This window comes from Neopelma chrysocephalum, unplaced genomic scaffold (genome assembly GCF_003984885.1).
Source record: "Neopelma chrysocephalum unplaced genomic scaffold, ASM398488v2 Primary Assembly neopelma1_102, whole genome shotgun sequence".
Taxonomy (NCBI): domain Eukaryota; kingdom Metazoa; phylum Chordata; class Aves; order Passeriformes; family Pipridae; genus Neopelma; species Neopelma chrysocephalum.
The window spans coordinates 4,249,273-4,267,759 of record NW_020897765.1 but is presented as its reverse complement, the minus strand read 5'-3'; the positions used below and the strand labels follow the sequence as shown (position 1 = coordinate 4,267,759).

Sequence of the window (18,487 nt, the reverse complement as noted above, 5' to 3'; positions counted from 1 at the left end):
TTTGTTAACTCCTTTGACATTATATATTGCAATAACCACTTTTTTTCCAAGTGTGCTATATCTACCTTGTAAATGGCTGACAGGGAGGACTCATCAAAATCATATCAAAAGATAATCTGTCAAATTCTTTCAGTGTTATGCCCTGAAAAAGGAAAAAAATAGAAGAATGTTGAGTGTTCAAAACTGTATGAAACTCATAAGTCATCTTTCAGATCAAACTACCCTGCTTACTTCCACTATGTGCTTCATCTAGCAAAAAAATACCTAATCTCCCATTTGACCTAATAATTTCAAATTCTTTTCTATCTTGGCAAACCATACAATGCAAATATGGATTCATTGCTTTGAATACGAAACAAAACACTAACAATGTTAGCATCTATACATGATCTTGAAGGTTTTATCTACTCATTCTTTCAGAAAAGGTGTGTAGGAGTTCTATCAGTAAGTACTGACCTGTTATTTCTCCCCAAATAAAATATCATTATTCAGATATGAAGTCTTTGTACATCAAAACCAGTGTTCACATATTCAAAATACGTGAAAAAATATCAGATCTTCTCGAAAGAAAAAATATCTGAAAAGCAAAGCAGCTCAAGTGTGAACATGATCATTTTTAGAGGTCCAAACTATGGGTTTTAACTTTTAGGAGCTCAGTAGCAATGCATCCTATAGAGTTAACTTCATTTTAGTTTTTGCATGGTAAAAATTCCTTAAAGATATTATATGGCTGAAAGGTCTACTCTGCAAAAATACGTCTCTTGAGAAAAGAAAGTATTAGGTCTATGGTATGAATTAACTACATAGGTAGAAGCTCCTCTAGACTAAATTTTAACCAACACTAAAAGGACAATATATTAAGGGGCTATAAGGACAGAAGAAGGAAGATTATCAAATAACTAAGAACTGGACAAAGAAATCACTGCCTTACATATTTTGAGGATATCTATATACCAAATATACCATAACTACCCTTAGAAACTAGACAAAAACTGATATTTTTTTTTACAATAAATTTGAAGAAGCTCTTACTGACTGTAATAATCCGCTCTTGTCTACTATAAGCAGACACAGGTAAGCATTCTTCTTTTTCCATTATAAAACTGTAAACTATCATTTAGCCTGTTATTATTGGGTGCTGAATAAGCATTTAACCTTTAGCCACCTACTTAACTCTTACTTAAGCTGGTGTCTTAAAACAGACACAGTATCTTTCTTCTACTGTCATATTGTAAAGCCATAAAAGAAGGTTAAGAAGGATACAGTAATTTCTAATTAAATCTAGACAAAATTATATGCCTAGTTTGCCCCTCATTTATTTAAACAGAATCCAATTTTACCTACTTCTTCTTCAAATAATTTGAAAAGGGACGGAATTCCTAAAACATTTGATCTATTGAGTCCATTAAAAAAAAAATCAAGACTTTTACATCCAGTATATTCTCTTGTGTTTTTCTGAGCTCAACTATAACTACAAAACAAAGGCATGTCTCCAAATAATTTAATTAAATTCTTTCAAAGTACATGAAAATATTTTTTTAAATCTAAAAATATGATTTTTGACATTCCTTTATTAGTGGTAAGCATTCCTCTTGACATTTATGTAACCTTTCTTGATGCAGCAGAGAAGACTTCAAGGAAAAGACTGCAGTGTGAATATCCCTCTAACTTCAACAAGCAACCACAACACAAGTAATCAGTTATTGTAACGCTGCTTTATTCATAACAACACAAATATTTTTGTTTCTCTTGTTACTAATAAGGATAGTGAAGACAAGTTATACCTACAAATGTCAGACTACAGTAAAAAACACATTAATTACTCACCTCAATAGTCTTTGCCCATAATGGCGTGCTGGGAAAGTTGTGCTTATAAACATCATTGGCAAGAGTGTTCACATCAACAGCAGCAACAACTTCTGCATCTGTGCAGCTTTCTAAAATTTAAAAAAAAAAAAAAAAGAAGAAAACTGTAGCTACTCTTTACTACTCCTGGAAAAATGTGTTTGTTGTGTTACAGCTATGCACAAAAACAAAAGGTAAATTACATAATCAAACTGCTGTGTTGCCTCTGAAACTCTGCAAAAAATACACGGTTTTTCTAATCATATGGGAAATACTTCCCTTTGTTATATGTCCAAAAACGTTAATTAGTACATACATAAACTCCAAACAGGGTGCATCTCTACAACATTCTCACCTGCGCTCTGCTGGTCTCTGTGGCCAGCAAGTTCCTCAGCTACAGCAACACAGCCCAAGCCAAGCTGCTGAGCACCCCCACCACTGCCTGAGTCTCTTACAGGAACTGAACACATTATTTTAGAAGTATACTACTTCTCATTATGAAAAAACAACATCAATAAATACGTTTGAGGTACATGTACTCTTTCAATAAACCTTTTAAGTTGCCTGAAAAACATTTGTGCTTAGATTTCAGCAAAACCTTAGGCCTCAAACCCAACTGCTGCCTCCTTTTAGTTCAAGGTCTCCAAAATAACAAATTTGGGAGCTCCTCCTCTCTTGATATCGAAGGAATTGCTTCTGGACACTTGGAGGTGTTATTGAAAAGATGAGAGGACAGTGTAACAAATCTACTGACAGCTAAACCCTGAAAGAAAAATACACTAAAAAGAATGTAAATAACCAATAGTTAATTTATAGAGTAACAGAACAGAATAACAGGTTCTACAGAAGTCAAAGAGATAAAAAGAACAGTGTTTATTCCACTGCTCATCGTGTCACACTATTTATTATTACTAACCACAATACCTTCACTGAGGCTTTTTATCCAGGAAGATGGGCTGTGGTCACTGTTATAGCTGCAGGCAGAAAGCAGCGACTCTACTTCCTCATACACAAGATCAGTTTCAACCACCAGGATATTTATATTATGGTCAGCATTACAAAGCCCCAGATGAAACACAAGCAACTTAAAAAAATTTTTGTAAACCAAAAGAAAGAAGGCAAATAGCCACATGCTTTTGAATAGTCTCACAATATGGTCAAGTAACACATTAACAAATGACCTTACGAGACAGCTCATGAATTACTGCTAGTCAGCTAATTATTTACAGTTTGAGAGGATGAAAACCAAACTGTGATGACCCCAGTGGACCTAAATTTGAATGATGCAGTTATTATCCATCTACTATCTTTCAGGTTTTCAAGGCCATGTTGTTCAAAACTAAGATGAAAGAGAAATCTGGGTAGTGGAAAGCTTGTAGCAGATGCTTCAACAAGGACAAAGCTGATTCTTCTGGGTTTATTTGGTGTGATAGAGGGCAAAAAGATAAGGGTTTTGACAAGATAAATATTTACAGACCATTAAGGGTCAACATGCCAATCATTACTTGACATGACTGTCTTGACCTTTTGACCATAAATTGTAACTGAGAATTAAACACAGGTGTACCGACAAGGACACCAGAATGACTACACCTGAGATTACAGAACAGGTATGTTAACACTGACACCTAGCGTGAAAAGAAGCTGGTTGATTGTCTCAATTTACAAACATATTCAAGAACTAACATTTTCATCATCTTCCTAAAACAAAGCTGTAACATCTAAGTAACAGGAACAAACTTCAAATACTATTTAAGAGACTGCTTTTCTCAATTTATTCTTTCAATTCTTAAAACATATTGTCCTGACAAGTTGACCCTAACTGCATTTTCCAAGCACTCTAGAAGAAACATAAAATTAAAAAACTCAAGTACCTTAGTTATTATCTAAATCAATATATAGTTCAAAAAGGACAATTGGGAAGGCAAGCTATGTGCTTTCTCTCACAACTCATGACTTAGACCCTCATCTTTATTACTGCCACCAATCCAATCTCTCCCTGACTACATACAAGAAAAAAGAGGTACTGGGGATTTGCATCAAGGGACTTCACAAGCCCAAAAGCCTGTGAAGAAAGCACTGGAAGAGAGCACATAGCTAATAGTAACTTATTGAATCCCCTTGCAATACAATGTTCAGTCTAAACTAGAGACGTGAACCAGTACGGAAAAAGGACAGGAACTTTTCCTAAACTATTCCACCCGATATCCTCTCTTTCCAATTCAAAGACCTGATAATTTTTTCAAAGCTTCTCTTTCTTTTGACTTAAAAGCTGTGGCTCACTTGGGAGTCCCTGTTACAGAACAGACTCCTTCTAAAAGCTGATTAAGTGTATTTGTGTGGAAATACCCTGGAAACGCATGAAGGAGCTCAAGCAGACAAGCAGATCTCACACATCCAACCTAACAAAGAAAAGCTTGTGTAAATTTCAAAATATGTGAGAATACAACATTTTTAAAGAACTCCTGAAATTTAAATAACTTCTACTGAAACTGTGATATTCTGCTTTGCTGCAGCAATTATATTTACTGCTTAAAAATTATTATAAGGAATGTATAATAAAAAAAGCCTGAAAGCAGAATCTAAGAAAAACAGAATCATGACTGTGTTTAACTATCCCCACTGACAAAAGACACAAAACAACTCAGGAATTGCTGACTTGGTGAGATGTTAGATCAACTCCCCAAAATACAGAGCAGAACTTCAATAAAGAAACAGAGCTCTGAAGACTTTTTTCCCCTCCCAAACAAGTACATCCAATTTTCAAAACACAGCCATTTAAGAGAATTATAACTATGCAAAAAACAGTAACATTTTATTCAGACTAATGAAAAAATAGCACACATTTCCTAAGTGAAACTAAGAAGCTGCTGGAATATTTGATTTACAAGATTCCTCAACTCTACAGTTTCTGAACTGAGACTTCGCATTTCTGAACAATTTGTAGCTCGAACGGAAGCCACAGACATGATGGGGAAGTTACAGAGGGAGGTGTTATGGCTTATTTTTAGGCAGACTAGATTGCAGTATTCTCTCTTGGCTGAAAGCAGGTGAAATCAAATTTTTATCATACAATTAGTAAAGTACTGGTTTTGCACTTAATACTTAAAACCTCTAGGACATACACAGCAGAAACTCTTTAACTGTGATTTAAATTGCCTAAAGAGGCAGCAATCAAACTTTGGGTCCCAGTTCTCTACTTTTTTGTATACACAATGCTTACAAGCCATATCAGAATCCTGAGTGAAAGGGACACGGCTGTAATGACTGGAAGGTGTGGCATTTGGAACAGAGGAAGAGAGGATGCATTAGCTTCTGATTTGGAAAAAACAAACCTAGGGGGATCATTTTCAAATGCCAAAAATAAAATTTCTGACATTAAAACATCCACCCTTTTTCTCTCCAGATTTGATCCCTTTGTCATGTGTTCCTAGCAGACCTTAAAATTAACACAGATATGTTTATATTCACTACTGTACTTTTGTAACAAGAATCATCAATATGAAGACAACACATGAAATACATTGTGTTACAGCAAGGGCAGCCTGGTGGATTTCAGCATAATGGAAAATCAGAGCTGGAACAATTATCTTCTAACAGGTATATGGAAACAGATGGAAAAGGGAAGATTAGTCGCATGTTCTCAGTCCTGTTTCCTTCTAAAATAGAGAGCAAAGATTTCATTTCTCAGTGGTCAGCTCTTGGCTGACATGACTTAGGCTGAACTGCCCATGGCTACAGTCAACAGGACTATCAGTAAACTCGATACTTACTTCCTGCAGGATACTTAGCAACTTTTTTCCCCTGCTCTATTTGTACAGGATTTGTTCATGTTCAGCCATATAAACTTACATAAAAGCACAACTGGCACCATCCTGTGCTACAAAGGGCTATATTTTGAAGAAGCATTAAATCAAAATGAGTTTAGGTGTAAAAACTTGCTCAAACCAGCAATATTTTTGTTTCACTTTGTGCTGAATCCTAAAGCTGCTAGCCAGTTTTGTCTCCTTTGCCTCTCCTGGTGGGATAGCTATGCTCAATGTAATTACACACACCAGTTTATTATACTGTGGAATTCACAGAGACAACCAAATAAAGTGAATAAACAGCCATGACAGAGTACAAGAGACCCAAATTCTTACTCTATAAAATTGAAAAGTAACAATTGCAGAGGAAAAATATCACCAAATATGTCCTTTAGTGTTTTATGCAAGCAGACTTTTTTCAGTGACCTGGCAGATTACAAACGCTTGTGGCAGAGATGTGGAACCCATTTTTCATGGGAAAACTGCCTCAATTATTAAGCTAATTTAGGTTTGTTTTTGTTGGGAATGAGGAGGAGCAGGCTGTTTGTTTGATGGAAAGTTGCTAAGGAAATGAATTTATAGCCATAGATTTTCTAAAAATAAAGCATTATTTTTCACTTCAGAAACTCTGCACTTTATGTATAAAGAATAAATTCACTCATACACATGAAAAAATAACATATGTTTAGACGTATATGATTTAAACATCAACATTTACAAATCCCATAAGGTTTGCAGTACAGGGTGGGAAGAAGGAAGAAATGCACTTCCATCTCCCTGCTGCCTCAATCTTTCAAGAGTGTGAATGACACACTCACTGACTTCTAACTTTAATCAAGCCCAACTTTCTAAATTGTATTTTTTCACAGGTCTTTGGTATTGCATTCAAAACCTAAAACAAGAAATTCTGCATATGCTGAATTATCTACAGCTAAAGTGCCAACATGAGCTAGACAATCCCCAAGATTTTTCTTTTTCAGCTTTGGACTGAAACCTAATTTCAGAAACTGCCTTCTCTTCACTGTCAAAAAGAACCTTATTTAACTATGAAACTATGTACTCATAACTTCTGTGTACTCTTGATGGATAAACACAAGACACTTACAAGACTGTGTATGTACTCTTGATAGATAAAATTCCAAGAATATGTGAAAATTCAATTATTTTTTACTGTAGAATCTCAAAGCCAAATGTATATTATTTGGTGCCAACTATATTCCACTTTAATGACAGCTGCCAAAACAATGAACATCCCCATCCTGCAAGCTCAAGCATATGCCATCCTAAACATCTTCCTAAGTTTATGGAAGATCACAGCCAAAATGGGCATCAAGGTAGAAAAGGCAGCATCAGATTTCCTGAAAAATACCTATTTGCCAGTTGAAGGCACCGGCAGTTTCACAGAAAAGCAGACAGTTGGACCAGCTCTGCTAACCATAACTGGCCACATAACATGGCCAGGAACCAGCACTGAGCCACTGCCTGCCAGAGCTGCAGAATCCCTTTTGTAGAACAAGGAAATTTCCTGGTGTGCTGCCACTGAAATATTCCACGCTCTTTTTGCTTTCTACACGTTCCTATTATTCTTCTTGGCTGTACAGATTCACTAGAAACCATACCAAGAAAATACATTATTACACATAATCTTCATCTCTTGTGTGTCTGGCTTATGAAAGCACCGGCAAAATGGAGGCCTTTCTTTCAAGCTTCATATTTATATGGAAAAAACCCACAACCCTTCTAATATTTCCATGCTTGATTTAAACGGAAGATGCTAAACAGTCTGCCATTTGCTAAATGATAGCCAAAAAAATGGATCAGAGACCTTTTTAAATAGCATGGTTTCATGTACACATATAGGCCTAAAACACATAAGAAGCCCTATTAATAAAGTACTTATAGAGGAATATTCACTTTTTTCTGTTTGACTTGCACGTAAAAGCAAACACTTAAATGCCCCTTGCCTTTACTTGGTTCCTTTATAAACTGTGTAAGAAAACTGAATCCAGATGTCTGAGGGACTTAAAAAAACAGCAGAAATTATCAAAATACCCAAGTATATTTATACCACCAAATGAAATCTAATTCATCAAACCCAGTTCTATATAATAACCTGTCATTTAATAAGTAATTCAGTGCAAATTCCGTAGAACCTTTTTTATTCAAATTGCCTACCTATTATTTTTGACAGCACTCTAAACAATATTTTCATCTAGAATTGTATGGTTTGGACCTTTTCTAAGACAACACGATCCTTATGGGCTAAGTTCTCATGTGCTTCCCAGAAAAATAAGACCTTGGATTGAAAAATATTATACCAACTGTAAAGCAAATAACGTTGTGTCCATTTACTTCACTAATTTCAACTGGCAATTAACCATTTAGTACTGTTTAGGGTCATTTACACAAATAATAACTTAAATGTTTCCCTTACACACAGTCCTTTCATGTTCTTTGGCTGATACCACTACAGAAAAATCTCAGTCTCACTATTCATACATATGCAATTTCTTCAGTCAAATGTAAACCCAGAAGAACAGAAATTACAACATACACTGACACTGTGTATGCAAGTTCAGAAACAGTAACCTTGGAAATAAATTTACCTTTTCAAGAAATAATACAAGGGTTCTGTTAATTCCTTCAGCCTTGTGTCCAAAGTACACAATATAGGTGACACGATTTCAAGCCTTGTGTAGCAATTATCCATTGGGGGTTCACCAATTCCACATATCTTTTGGATAAAAGTTTACAATATTGTGACAATCTAATGCTGCATTCTCAACATTCCCATCCTTCTAAGTATTTACTGAGTTGCAAATGATATTTTCTTAGGTGGAAATCCACGGGGTATCACATCTAGCATTACAATTTATTCTCAATTGCAGCACACTACTGAACAGCCCCAAGACATCTACAATAACGTCAAGAACATTGCTAGATAATTCAGTGAAGAGTGAAGGACCATGCTGTAGGCTAAGTTTCAGGAACCAGTCCACTTTCTGTGGAAATACGGAAATTGTCTACAACACACAAATAGCTCCCCATCACTTCAGAAATATAGCTACTAGAAAAGCAGCGTGTTATCACTACAGCTGTGCACACTATATACAAGGCATAATACACTCTTTTAATTCTACAAAACCTCCAAAATCTGCAATTCCATACAAAGATAAACTTTCCTCTTAATATTCTAAGAATGTCTCTGGTAATAAGCAAAATGCATCCTTAAAACAGGTGGTTAGGAACAATGTATGAAGCTATTTTGTTGTGTGCTCTTATATATTATAAATATATATTTTATATATTTATATATAAAACATACATACACATTCAAGCAGAAATAGGATAGTAGAAAAAATGTCACACTGACAATTGTATGTTTTAAGCAAATAAATGACGCTAAATGGATTCCACTATGTAAGCATAAACTTGTAATATTACATAGCTCCCTGGAAAAATAACAGGATAAGGTGAGTTTCCACCTGTTATTTTTATGACAATGCTCTCTTATGTAGAGTAAAATATAAAGCCTGCTGATGTTTCTGAAGGCTGAAGGATTTTAAGGATTGTACCTAGTTAAAATTATTATTGTGATTCTCATAAATTATACTAATGTGTGTTGAAGGCTGGACTTCCAAGTAATAAGGCCCAGGATACTTTACAAAGGAAATCAATAGCACTGCCTCAATTTTTTATTTAGGGAAGCCAAGTCAGAGAGTCTACAGGACTTTCTGAAGGTCATCCAGTTCATGCTTTAACAATTCAGCAAATCAAGCTCCAAGGTTCCTTGTACCAGATCAAAAACTCACTGGGCACATAGGCCGATGTGAACTCAATACCAGTTCAAATTCCATATTCTGGTTTCATACTTATAAAATGTTATACCAGCCTCAGATGGTCAGGCTCATATTGGAGCACATATCAGCTATACACCTAACTACGTGCCAGGAAAACCAAGACCACGTGCATGCCTATGGAATACCCTGGATAATTAGATTATCAGCCCATGCGCTTCAATGACCCCGATCACATTTGCAGCAGGGGCGCATCTGTATTAGAGCACATATTAACAGACACAAAATCAAGGCCTTATCAGAAGCAGCTGCCTGGGCCAGAGAAGGCACATGGATCCCTCATTTTCATTCCAACGTGTCCCTGGGTACCTGGTGCCCACATCCGGGCTGGGGAAGGGGCTATTGGAGAAGAGCTGCCACCTCAGCCCATCCTGCACATTCGCCCTCCCTCAGAGGCCCGGGTCCCCTCGAGAAGGAACCCCCGAGGGTGGAGCGTGGAGGCAGCACCGAGCCCCGCGGACCCGCCGGTACCTCTGAGGGCCTGGTGCATGCCCCCGATGCCGCTGTAGAGCTCCAGCACCCGCAGCGGCGCCATGGCGGGGCTGGGCCTCGGACTGGGGCTGGGGCTGGGGCTGGGGCAGCCGCGCCCGCCCGGCGGCTCCCCGAGCACCGCCCGCCCGTTCCGCCGCTCTTTGGTTCCCCCCTCCCGCCCGCTCCGGTTGTGCGGCTGCTCCAGAGCCGCGGCTCTCTCGGGCATCGCGGATCGCTCGGGAAGCTCCGGAGCGGGCTCAAACCCGGAGGATGAAGCCACTCCCGGCGTAGCCAGCCCTGCTGCCCCTGGAGGTGGCCGTGGGGCGGGGGCTGCCCCCGCCTCCGCCACCTGCACTGTCATGGCCGTGAAGGGTCGGGAGCAGGGCCCGCTGCTCGCTATGAACCCCTTGGGGTCAGCCTAAATTAATTCGGGTGGCTGGAACCAGGGCATAGGGAGAAAAGGGATGCGGGGTGGCAAAAGAGGTTTATCCCCATGAGAGAGTGTGTCTGCTGTCCGGCTGGGCAGCTGATGGAAATGGCCTCGATGGTGATTTCGGCCGTAGGTGATGTTTTTGAGAAGTCAGTTCAAAACCTGCACCGCTGTTGGAACAGGAAGGAAGGAAATAACTGATGAAACTGTACTAATTTGCCCCAAGACTACAAAATTGCTGTTGCTAAATTGAAAAGGAAGAGGCTACACAATTACATTGTTGCCCATGAAAAGTAGTTTGTTTTTAAAACAAATGTTAGATAGATGTATTTTTATATACATCCCTTGCAGAATATACCATCTAAGGAGTCTTTCTGCTGTGTCTTTTGCAACCGGACTTGCCTTTCTCATATTGGCCTTTTTAGCCACCAACGCGCTTGCAAGAAACGTGGGTAGAGCCCTTCCCAAATCTTCGTTCGCGAAGCCTGGCCATGATGATGATATATATATATATATATATATATATATATGACTCAACCAAAGCAAATAGCTTGCAGACTGTTACCTGGGTTAGCCACCACAGACAAGCAGGCAGACACCTATGCCTCAGTTTGCAGATTTCCATTGTAAAGTGAAGATGAAACATTAAAATACAAACAAACCTCAAAATGTTTCTCCAATAGTTTCTTGATTTAATTCTATTTTTGTGGGGCCTCTTAGAAATGTGTCAAAAATAAGTTGGATTTGGGGAATATTTGAGGAATATGTACAGCATGTGGTAATAGCTCCTACCTTGACTTGCAGTGGAGGAAGAATTTTTATCTGAAACTGGAGGGCAAAAAAGGGAGAAATCTGATGCCTTTCAGCACACTCCTCCAGAATATGAGATGCATCAACTATGGAAAATGGTGGAATTGGAAACAAAATTTCAAAATAAGAATATTGGTCCTTGCCAGCTTTTTCAAAACAGTTTTGTCATTCACCTGTGGATCTTCATTGTCAGAGTCTGCGGCTGCTTCTTTATTTGCCAACCATGGAAATAAGCAGGTGACAAAACCAAGAAGTCCAAGGTCTACTTCTAGGATTTGTGAAAAGAGGTGCAGCAGCTGAGGTACCGGAGAGCAGCACACATTGCAACCAGCAGTAGGCAGGTTGCCTGCACGGGTGGTTGACAGAGAACTGCGAGAAACTAAAAGAACCAGGAATGTGCTGGCTGGAGAAAAGAGTCATGGGACAAAGCACTGAAGGCTCTGAAGAAAAGGGTTCAAGATGATGAAGATGGCTACAAAGAACAAGACTGTTATCAGATAAGAAGGTATACTTCAGTAGAACCCCTTCAAAGTATAGATGCAAAGTGAAACTAAAGAAAATGGCAGCTTTTAGACTATTGAAATTAGTAAAGCTGATGAATAAGTTTGAGCTTCTTTCATTGCTATTTCCATAACCTACAGATCACAGCAATGCGAGATACTCTGAGGAGTGGGATCTGGAGTTAGCCAGAACAGTTCATTTATTTAGAGCTGTCCAATACCGGGAGCAATTAATATCAGATAGGGAGACAGAGCTGAGACCTGTTTTTCCTTATCGTTTCCCTGACTCCAAGGTATTATTGCCATTCACACATAGGAAAAATGGAGTCTGATGGAAAAAGCAGCAGAGATGTCTCTGCTGTGCTAGTGGCAGTATAGAACACTCCCTGCTTAGGAGAAATCCTCTACCTACTTCCTCCGCCAGTGTGGTAAATTGGAGAATCCAGTCAAAACACCTACACTCTGGCAACAAAAAAATTCGTAAACTAGGTTTGGATTTTATTGGCTTCCTCTTGCAAAGACTGGGAAACACCAAAATTTCCCTAGTGTTCATTTTTAAACAACCGCCAGTAGTCAGTTTTATAATTTTGTATGACTGTGTCTGCCCTAACCTGGTTCTCATTATTAATTGACAGCTGCGAAAAGGACTGAAAATGCAAACAGGGAATCTGGAAACAGTTACTTGTAGTGCTCTTCACTTTATAAATGTAAAGTCAGCATAATAGTAACCATACTTTTTGGATCCGACCTTACATAATAGTATTTAAGGTATGCTGCTTATTTCAGAAACTGGGGCAATGGCTGAGAAGTGCTGAAATCCATGGCCATGCATATCTTTCTTCTTACTAAGAACTGAATGATGGCAGAGAGTGGATAAGCCCTTTGAAAGCAATTGTTCATATTTCACTCAGGAAATCTTGCTAACACATGCTGCCACTGCTATGGGGCAGGCTAAACGTTGCTCACGCTTTGTCTTGTGACCCGAAAGCAGCCACATGTCTGCAGAATTTCCCAACTGGTTCTCTCTGACTTACTGAAATTTGGATATTGTGACAGCTCCTTTTTACTTTGTTCCGTGCACATAGTAAATCTCAAGGAACATTATTAACAGAGGAGATTAATAACAGAGTTGAAGTCCAATGCCCAGCTCTGTACTCTTTACATTTTTTAGGACACAAATATGGGCTGTTTCAGATACGAATTATAGCTCCACAATATAGCTGGCTTTAAATAGCTAATGACAGGCTATTCTAAAATTATGTTAGTTTATTCTAAATGAGCACATCTATATAACTACGACAATGCATTGATGAAGCAGTTATTTTCTTGAGTCTAATATATTTATAGTAAAATATATTTTAAGCAAACTGATCACTCAATGATACATTTAAAGTTTTGACATAAGCATATGGTATCAGCATTTTCATTGAGACAGCTTTTGAAAACCTCCTCCTCCTACCAACTTGCAGCATTTCCTCAGTGTAGAAGTTTCCAAAGTTTGCCCACATCTCTGATGAGTGGTATGATACAGGTAATCATGCTAGATTTGTAATTGTTGCCCTGGTAACCAAGAAACACATCCAGTGAAACAGTTACATGTGGTAAGAGGAACACACAGATGAAACCACTGCAATACTTTCGCTCCTTAAAATGCTTTAGAATTGTTAAAAACGTTACAATTAGCAATGCTGCCAAGGAACATCACAGAAACATGCAAAAACTACTGCCATAAGATTCAGCATTGTACTTGGCAACTGAAAGGTAAAATTACAAAATATGACTGGACTGTGTACTCTTGTTCCCCAAGTGAGAAGAAAGATTTTCACTCTTGTGTTTCTATAACTCACAACAGCAACAAATGCACATAACAAACGCTCAAAACTTTTACAGGCATCTCAAGCCTTCTGCAGTTACAGGTAGCTCTCCTCCCTGCCCTCCCATCTGCAGCAGACCGGACAGGAGCACACCAGAAGGGCCTCTGCCTGCCCCTGGCTTTGAGCAGGAGGTTGCCAGTCTGCAGAGCATGTCACTGGGTTTTATTGAAGCCAGGAATAGAACCCCTCCACATAAGGCTGGGTGATGGAAGGTAGTAGACTTGTAGCTGGGAAGTGTTTATGAGCATTTCCTCTATATTCAAAAAGTGGAGAGAGAGCAAGAAAAACCTCCTGCTGATGATACACCAGATGTTTAGAAGTGCCTTCACAGTGGTCAGCCAAAACTTCAGAACAAGCAAATATCAGTGGTGATGGCTGAACAATGAAAAATACTGCTTGTGTCTGAATGTCCAGTATAACCTACTAAATATCTGAGTGAGGATCAGGAAGAGTATGCAGATATCTCAGCTGTCTAGAAGGGAAGCTCATGTTCTGGGTCAGAAATCACTGTGGCCAGGAAAGAATGTGAGGATGTCATACCCTTGCAATGCAACCACTGAACTGAAAAAAATACTGAGACTGGATAGCATGAATTACTGTTTCCATAACCATTGGTCCAGTAGGTTACTAATAAAACTGAAAACCTTTTGCAGTTTGTCAAAACCAGTCTGTACCAGATGTAATATTTCAGGAGGGAATTTATCAGACTCAGTTTCTGCTGAAGTGATGCTCAGTAAAAGTCGCTGTCAGCCACAGATGTGGTGTTTCCAGGAAGCCTTATGGGCCGTGCCCACATAGCTAAGGAAGCCTATGATTTTCATTTATAATGCCATGCCTCTGCAAGACTAGAAGTGAAACCCACATAAAACCAGATTTGTCAGCCTCTCCCAATGCATTTCTAAAAACTCTATATAGGAGAAATTTGTGCAGCTGAAATTATTTGGAAGAGTGAACAGGCACAAACACTTTTAGCCTTTTGCTTTTCAAATATATTAATAGCTCCATTTCAGGATTTTATTTTCAGGTCCTAGTGCTATGCATATACTCATTAGGGAACAATGAATAAAGAGAAATTGCTTCTCTAACTAAATCTTTACTTTTCTGATTTAAATACTTTTAAATCTAAGTAAGTCTGGCCTGTTTGTTATGTTTGGCCTGCAGTGGTCATCCTGACTGGATGAGAGGCATATGTTTACATGATGTTATTGACTTTCTTGTTGTACTTACACACTCCAGTGCTTGACCAAAAAAATAAAGGATAAAAAAAGGCTAGTAAGCAAAGAAAAAAATTTAAAAAATCATATAAAACCTTCACTGGACAGAACAAAACAAACTCTGAACTCTAAAAGGCCTACTGCACTCAGCCAAAAGATTGATGGTGCAATGAATGTGTTTTGAATCAGATCCTTGAAGGGTCACAGGAAATGGGTGACAGCAGGCACAGAGCCAGGCCTTGTTAAGGGGGAATCAGTTCAGGATGAGGTAATGGCATGGGAGATCCCAGCTCACTTGCAGGGGCAGGAGAAAATGGTGTGGTGCTTGCTGCTCAGCTGGAGAAGGGGGGGGTGATGAGAGAAAGGAGAGAAAAGGAGGGCAGATGGTGGGCCTGGATGTACCTCTTAACTTTTTACTTAAGGCAGGACTTTTCACTTCCAGTATCCCCATATGATTTGCAGAACCTATAGTGTTCAAACTGAAAAAGATTTGCAGCTGTATGTCAGTGTTGGTCATGCCTTTTGATCACAAGGCCATCTAGTATCACCTAAAGCTTTTGTACACCGTAGTCTTGTCTTTTAAGGCGTTCAGCCCTTGCCTAAACTTTGTTTTTTCATTCAGTCCCATGTGGTGAGCTTAATCTTTGACTAAGAGTGTAGTTAGCACAGGAAATGAGATCTTTTATGCCATGGTGGTACTATTTCAGTAGTAGGGTATTTCCTCCAGAGAGAAAAAAACCTTTAATGTGGCCACAGCAGAGCTGTAACTTTGGAGTTGCTGAACTACCTTCAGATTAGATAAACCGCATTTGTACACAGTAAGTACCATAAAATCTCCCCAAGAAGTTGAGCACTTGGTGCCTAGGCAGCACGGAGGTGTCTTCCAACCTGGCTATATTGCTGGCATTTGCAAATGAGTTATTTTGAAGCTAATCTGAAGCTATTTGATACCACTTATTAACTGCAATTACAGAAGTGATTGTACTGTAAATATTATCTTTCTCACTTTGTACGTGTCTACAAATGTCTGTCAAACACACCAATATACTATCTACCAGAAAATGTCTTGGAAAATAGTCTATAGTAAAACACAGATTTGAAGAAGATGTGAAACTTTATAAGGATAAGCTGAAATTAAGGATAAATTGGAAAATTGTTCTGAAAATACTCCTAGGTAAAATATAACAGTGTAATTTTTGGCTGCTAGATCTTTTGGAGTCCCTTCCCCGAGTAAGTATTGCCTCAATTAAAAACAAAAAGCTTTTGTTTTTTTTAAAGTTGAAAAAAAATTTTTTAGAAAAAGGGGTGTGAATTTTTTGTTATTTTTGCTAAGACAGCCTGGAGAGGAAAGCCCCAATAAGCCTAACCTGAAAGGGTCAAGATGTCTTAAAATAATTATTTCTGAAGAAATCATCTTGCAGAAGACATATGCCAGTACGGACTGGCAATGTCAATATTCAGCTGTAGGGAGTTGGGCTGAATTAAGACTCCAGCAAACATGTTTCACATAATTCATAAGAAAAATACAATGGGAAGTTGCTGAATTGTTTGTTGGAAACCCTGCATGTCAGATGAAATCCCTGAGGTAATTTCATTGTAGTTTCGGTACCAAGTCAGATGTAGCACTCACCTCCTATGGTATGGGACACTGTTGTTCAAAACCTAACATTAAACTTGAGTAATTAATTAACCTAAACTGTGCATAATTCCCATTATTATTGCCAACCCAGGCATCATGTATATTGTAATACAATAGTATTGTGTACTTCATCTGCAGGATATATCTCAAGATTCCTCTTGATACCACAGAACTTGATTATTTTTGGAATACAACTGAAGGACAGTTGCATTACCATATCCAGGGGAAATCATGCCTCTCTCTTTGAAAAACTGTGACATCTGACCTGTATGTTGTTTCATTCTGATGTGCTTTGGACTTACATGGTAGACTTGATAACTTCCATGTCATGGAGTTCAGGGCAAATGCCTCATCCATGTCAAATGAACAGCCACAAATATTGGCAAAAGTCTGAATCAGCAAAACTGAAACATCTACAAAGTGCCTAAATAGTTGTTAGGTCCTTCCTCCTACACAAACTCTCTCCCACCCAATGACCATATACAAGACCAAATTCTCAAGGAAAATGTCAAGTAGATAGTGAATTTTGTGTGTAATGGGAAACAGGACACTTTTCCACCTTAGAGATATTTTCTCTCTTCCTTCTCCAGCCATAGGCATTATCTGTTCTGTATTTAACAAATTTTCCACTCAGTTCCTTGTAGCCCACAATATTTTATGCATCTTAAATCTGGATCATTTTACCTCCTTGATCCCAACTGGATAGAGTATATTTATGCTTGGAAATTAGGCATAGAGCTGGCATGTAAAAACAGTCTGTCTTCTCAGAAACTCAGTCTTCTCAGCTTTGGGGTGTGTGCACCACCGCCTCTTCCCTTTGAAAGGAGCCAACTAAGCCCAGAATGGCTAACACAATGTACGCTCAGTTTATGAGTCTCATTGGAACCAAGGATTTGGCATGAGAACTTGGACTGGGGAATCCGCTAAAAACTTGGCCTCAAGGAGCTAGTACTGTTCTGCTTGTCCTGGGCATCTCAGAGGAAGAATGGAACAATTGCTGCATGCAATTAATGATTCCATTGCTGAGTCCTGCCTCTTCCTCAGAAGGATCATCATTTCCTGGTATATCATGGCACAAAAACATTATGCTATTTATGCTTTGTATAAGTGATGGAACTGGGGGAGAGAGAAGAATGAAATCACTCCTCAGATTTAATTGTTTTTTGGCTAGAGGAGCTCTTTAGGCAGTTTGCTTTGAAAAAAACTTAGCCAAAAAGAAGTAGTAAATGTTTAACCGATGGGGTTCATTAATGGCATGCTAGAATCACTTCTTTTAGCTTTTTCTGAAAGAGAGAATGGATGGATGGATGACTGATCTTTGAAAAAGGTTGCAATCTCAAAATTTAAAACCATGATTGCAGACAAATACAGCTTCCCATGGTAACATGCCATGACACATGAATGTTCATCCATACTGTTGACTTCTACCTGTGCCAACAGTTTGCTGCAGGGATAGCAACTGAGCTCTGAGCAACATCAAGATGGACAAAGGACAGAAAGAAGCTATACACACTATACATTTTACATAGATCCTACTGAAAATTTAAGCTATCAATTTAAACATTTTATCTGATATTTAAGTTAAATGGTCTTTATAAAGTGCCTGTCATGATCCTTGAACAATTTATTGGTCCTTGAAAAAATACAAATTTCATGAAACAAGGACAGTGGAGAGATAAAATTTCACATTGTCTATTGTTGGCATCCAAATCAAGGCTGAGAGACTTTGTTTATTCTGGAAATTACTTCTGCTTACAGAGTTCCAGGTTGAGCCTTAAACCACGCCAAACCTCTTGTTGGTTTGGAAAACATTGTCCTTTATGTCACAGTCATTGCTAACCATATCGCTGGCATTCAGCAGTCAGTGCTATTGCTATTAAATGAAGTGACAAATGGAGTATACAGGTTGTCATACTTTTTTACTGTGCTTTTTTGTTTGTTTAAGGGATTGATAAAATAAATTGCTATACCAGTGATAGAGCTGAAAAACTTATCCTTCCCTTCCCTTCCCTTCCCTTCCCTTCCCTTCCCTTCCCTTCCC

General features: G+C 38.5%; 1 protein-coding gene across 11 annotated transcripts in view; it reads right to left on the bottom strand.

The window, feature by feature from the left end:
- TRDMT1 (tRNA aspartic acid methyltransferase 1) overlaps positions 1-10,092 on the bottom strand; it is a 29,362-nt gene extending 19,270 nt beyond the window's left edge. The window contains exons 1-3 of one of the 11 annotated variants that reach the window (XR_003536236.1): positions 2,770-2,988; positions 1,828-1,937; positions 66-142 (exon numbers count right to left, since the gene is read on the bottom strand). Coding sequence is in view for 10 of the 11 variants with exons in the window: in XM_027695717.1 (XP_027551518.1) it covers positions 66-142; positions 1,828-1,937; positions 2,770-2,977 (395 nt within the window). In the remaining variant the exon portion in view is untranslated. Of the gene's footprint in view, positions 1-65; positions 143-1,827; positions 1,938-2,200; positions 2,408-2,769; positions 2,993-8,777; positions 8,800-9,024; positions 9,046-9,979 lie in introns of those variants that run through there. The other 10 variants (XM_027695716.1, XM_027695717.1, XM_027695714.1 and 7 more) reach the window with 10 other exon arrangements.
- Between the last annotated feature and the right edge of the window lie 8,395 nt (positions 10,093-18,487).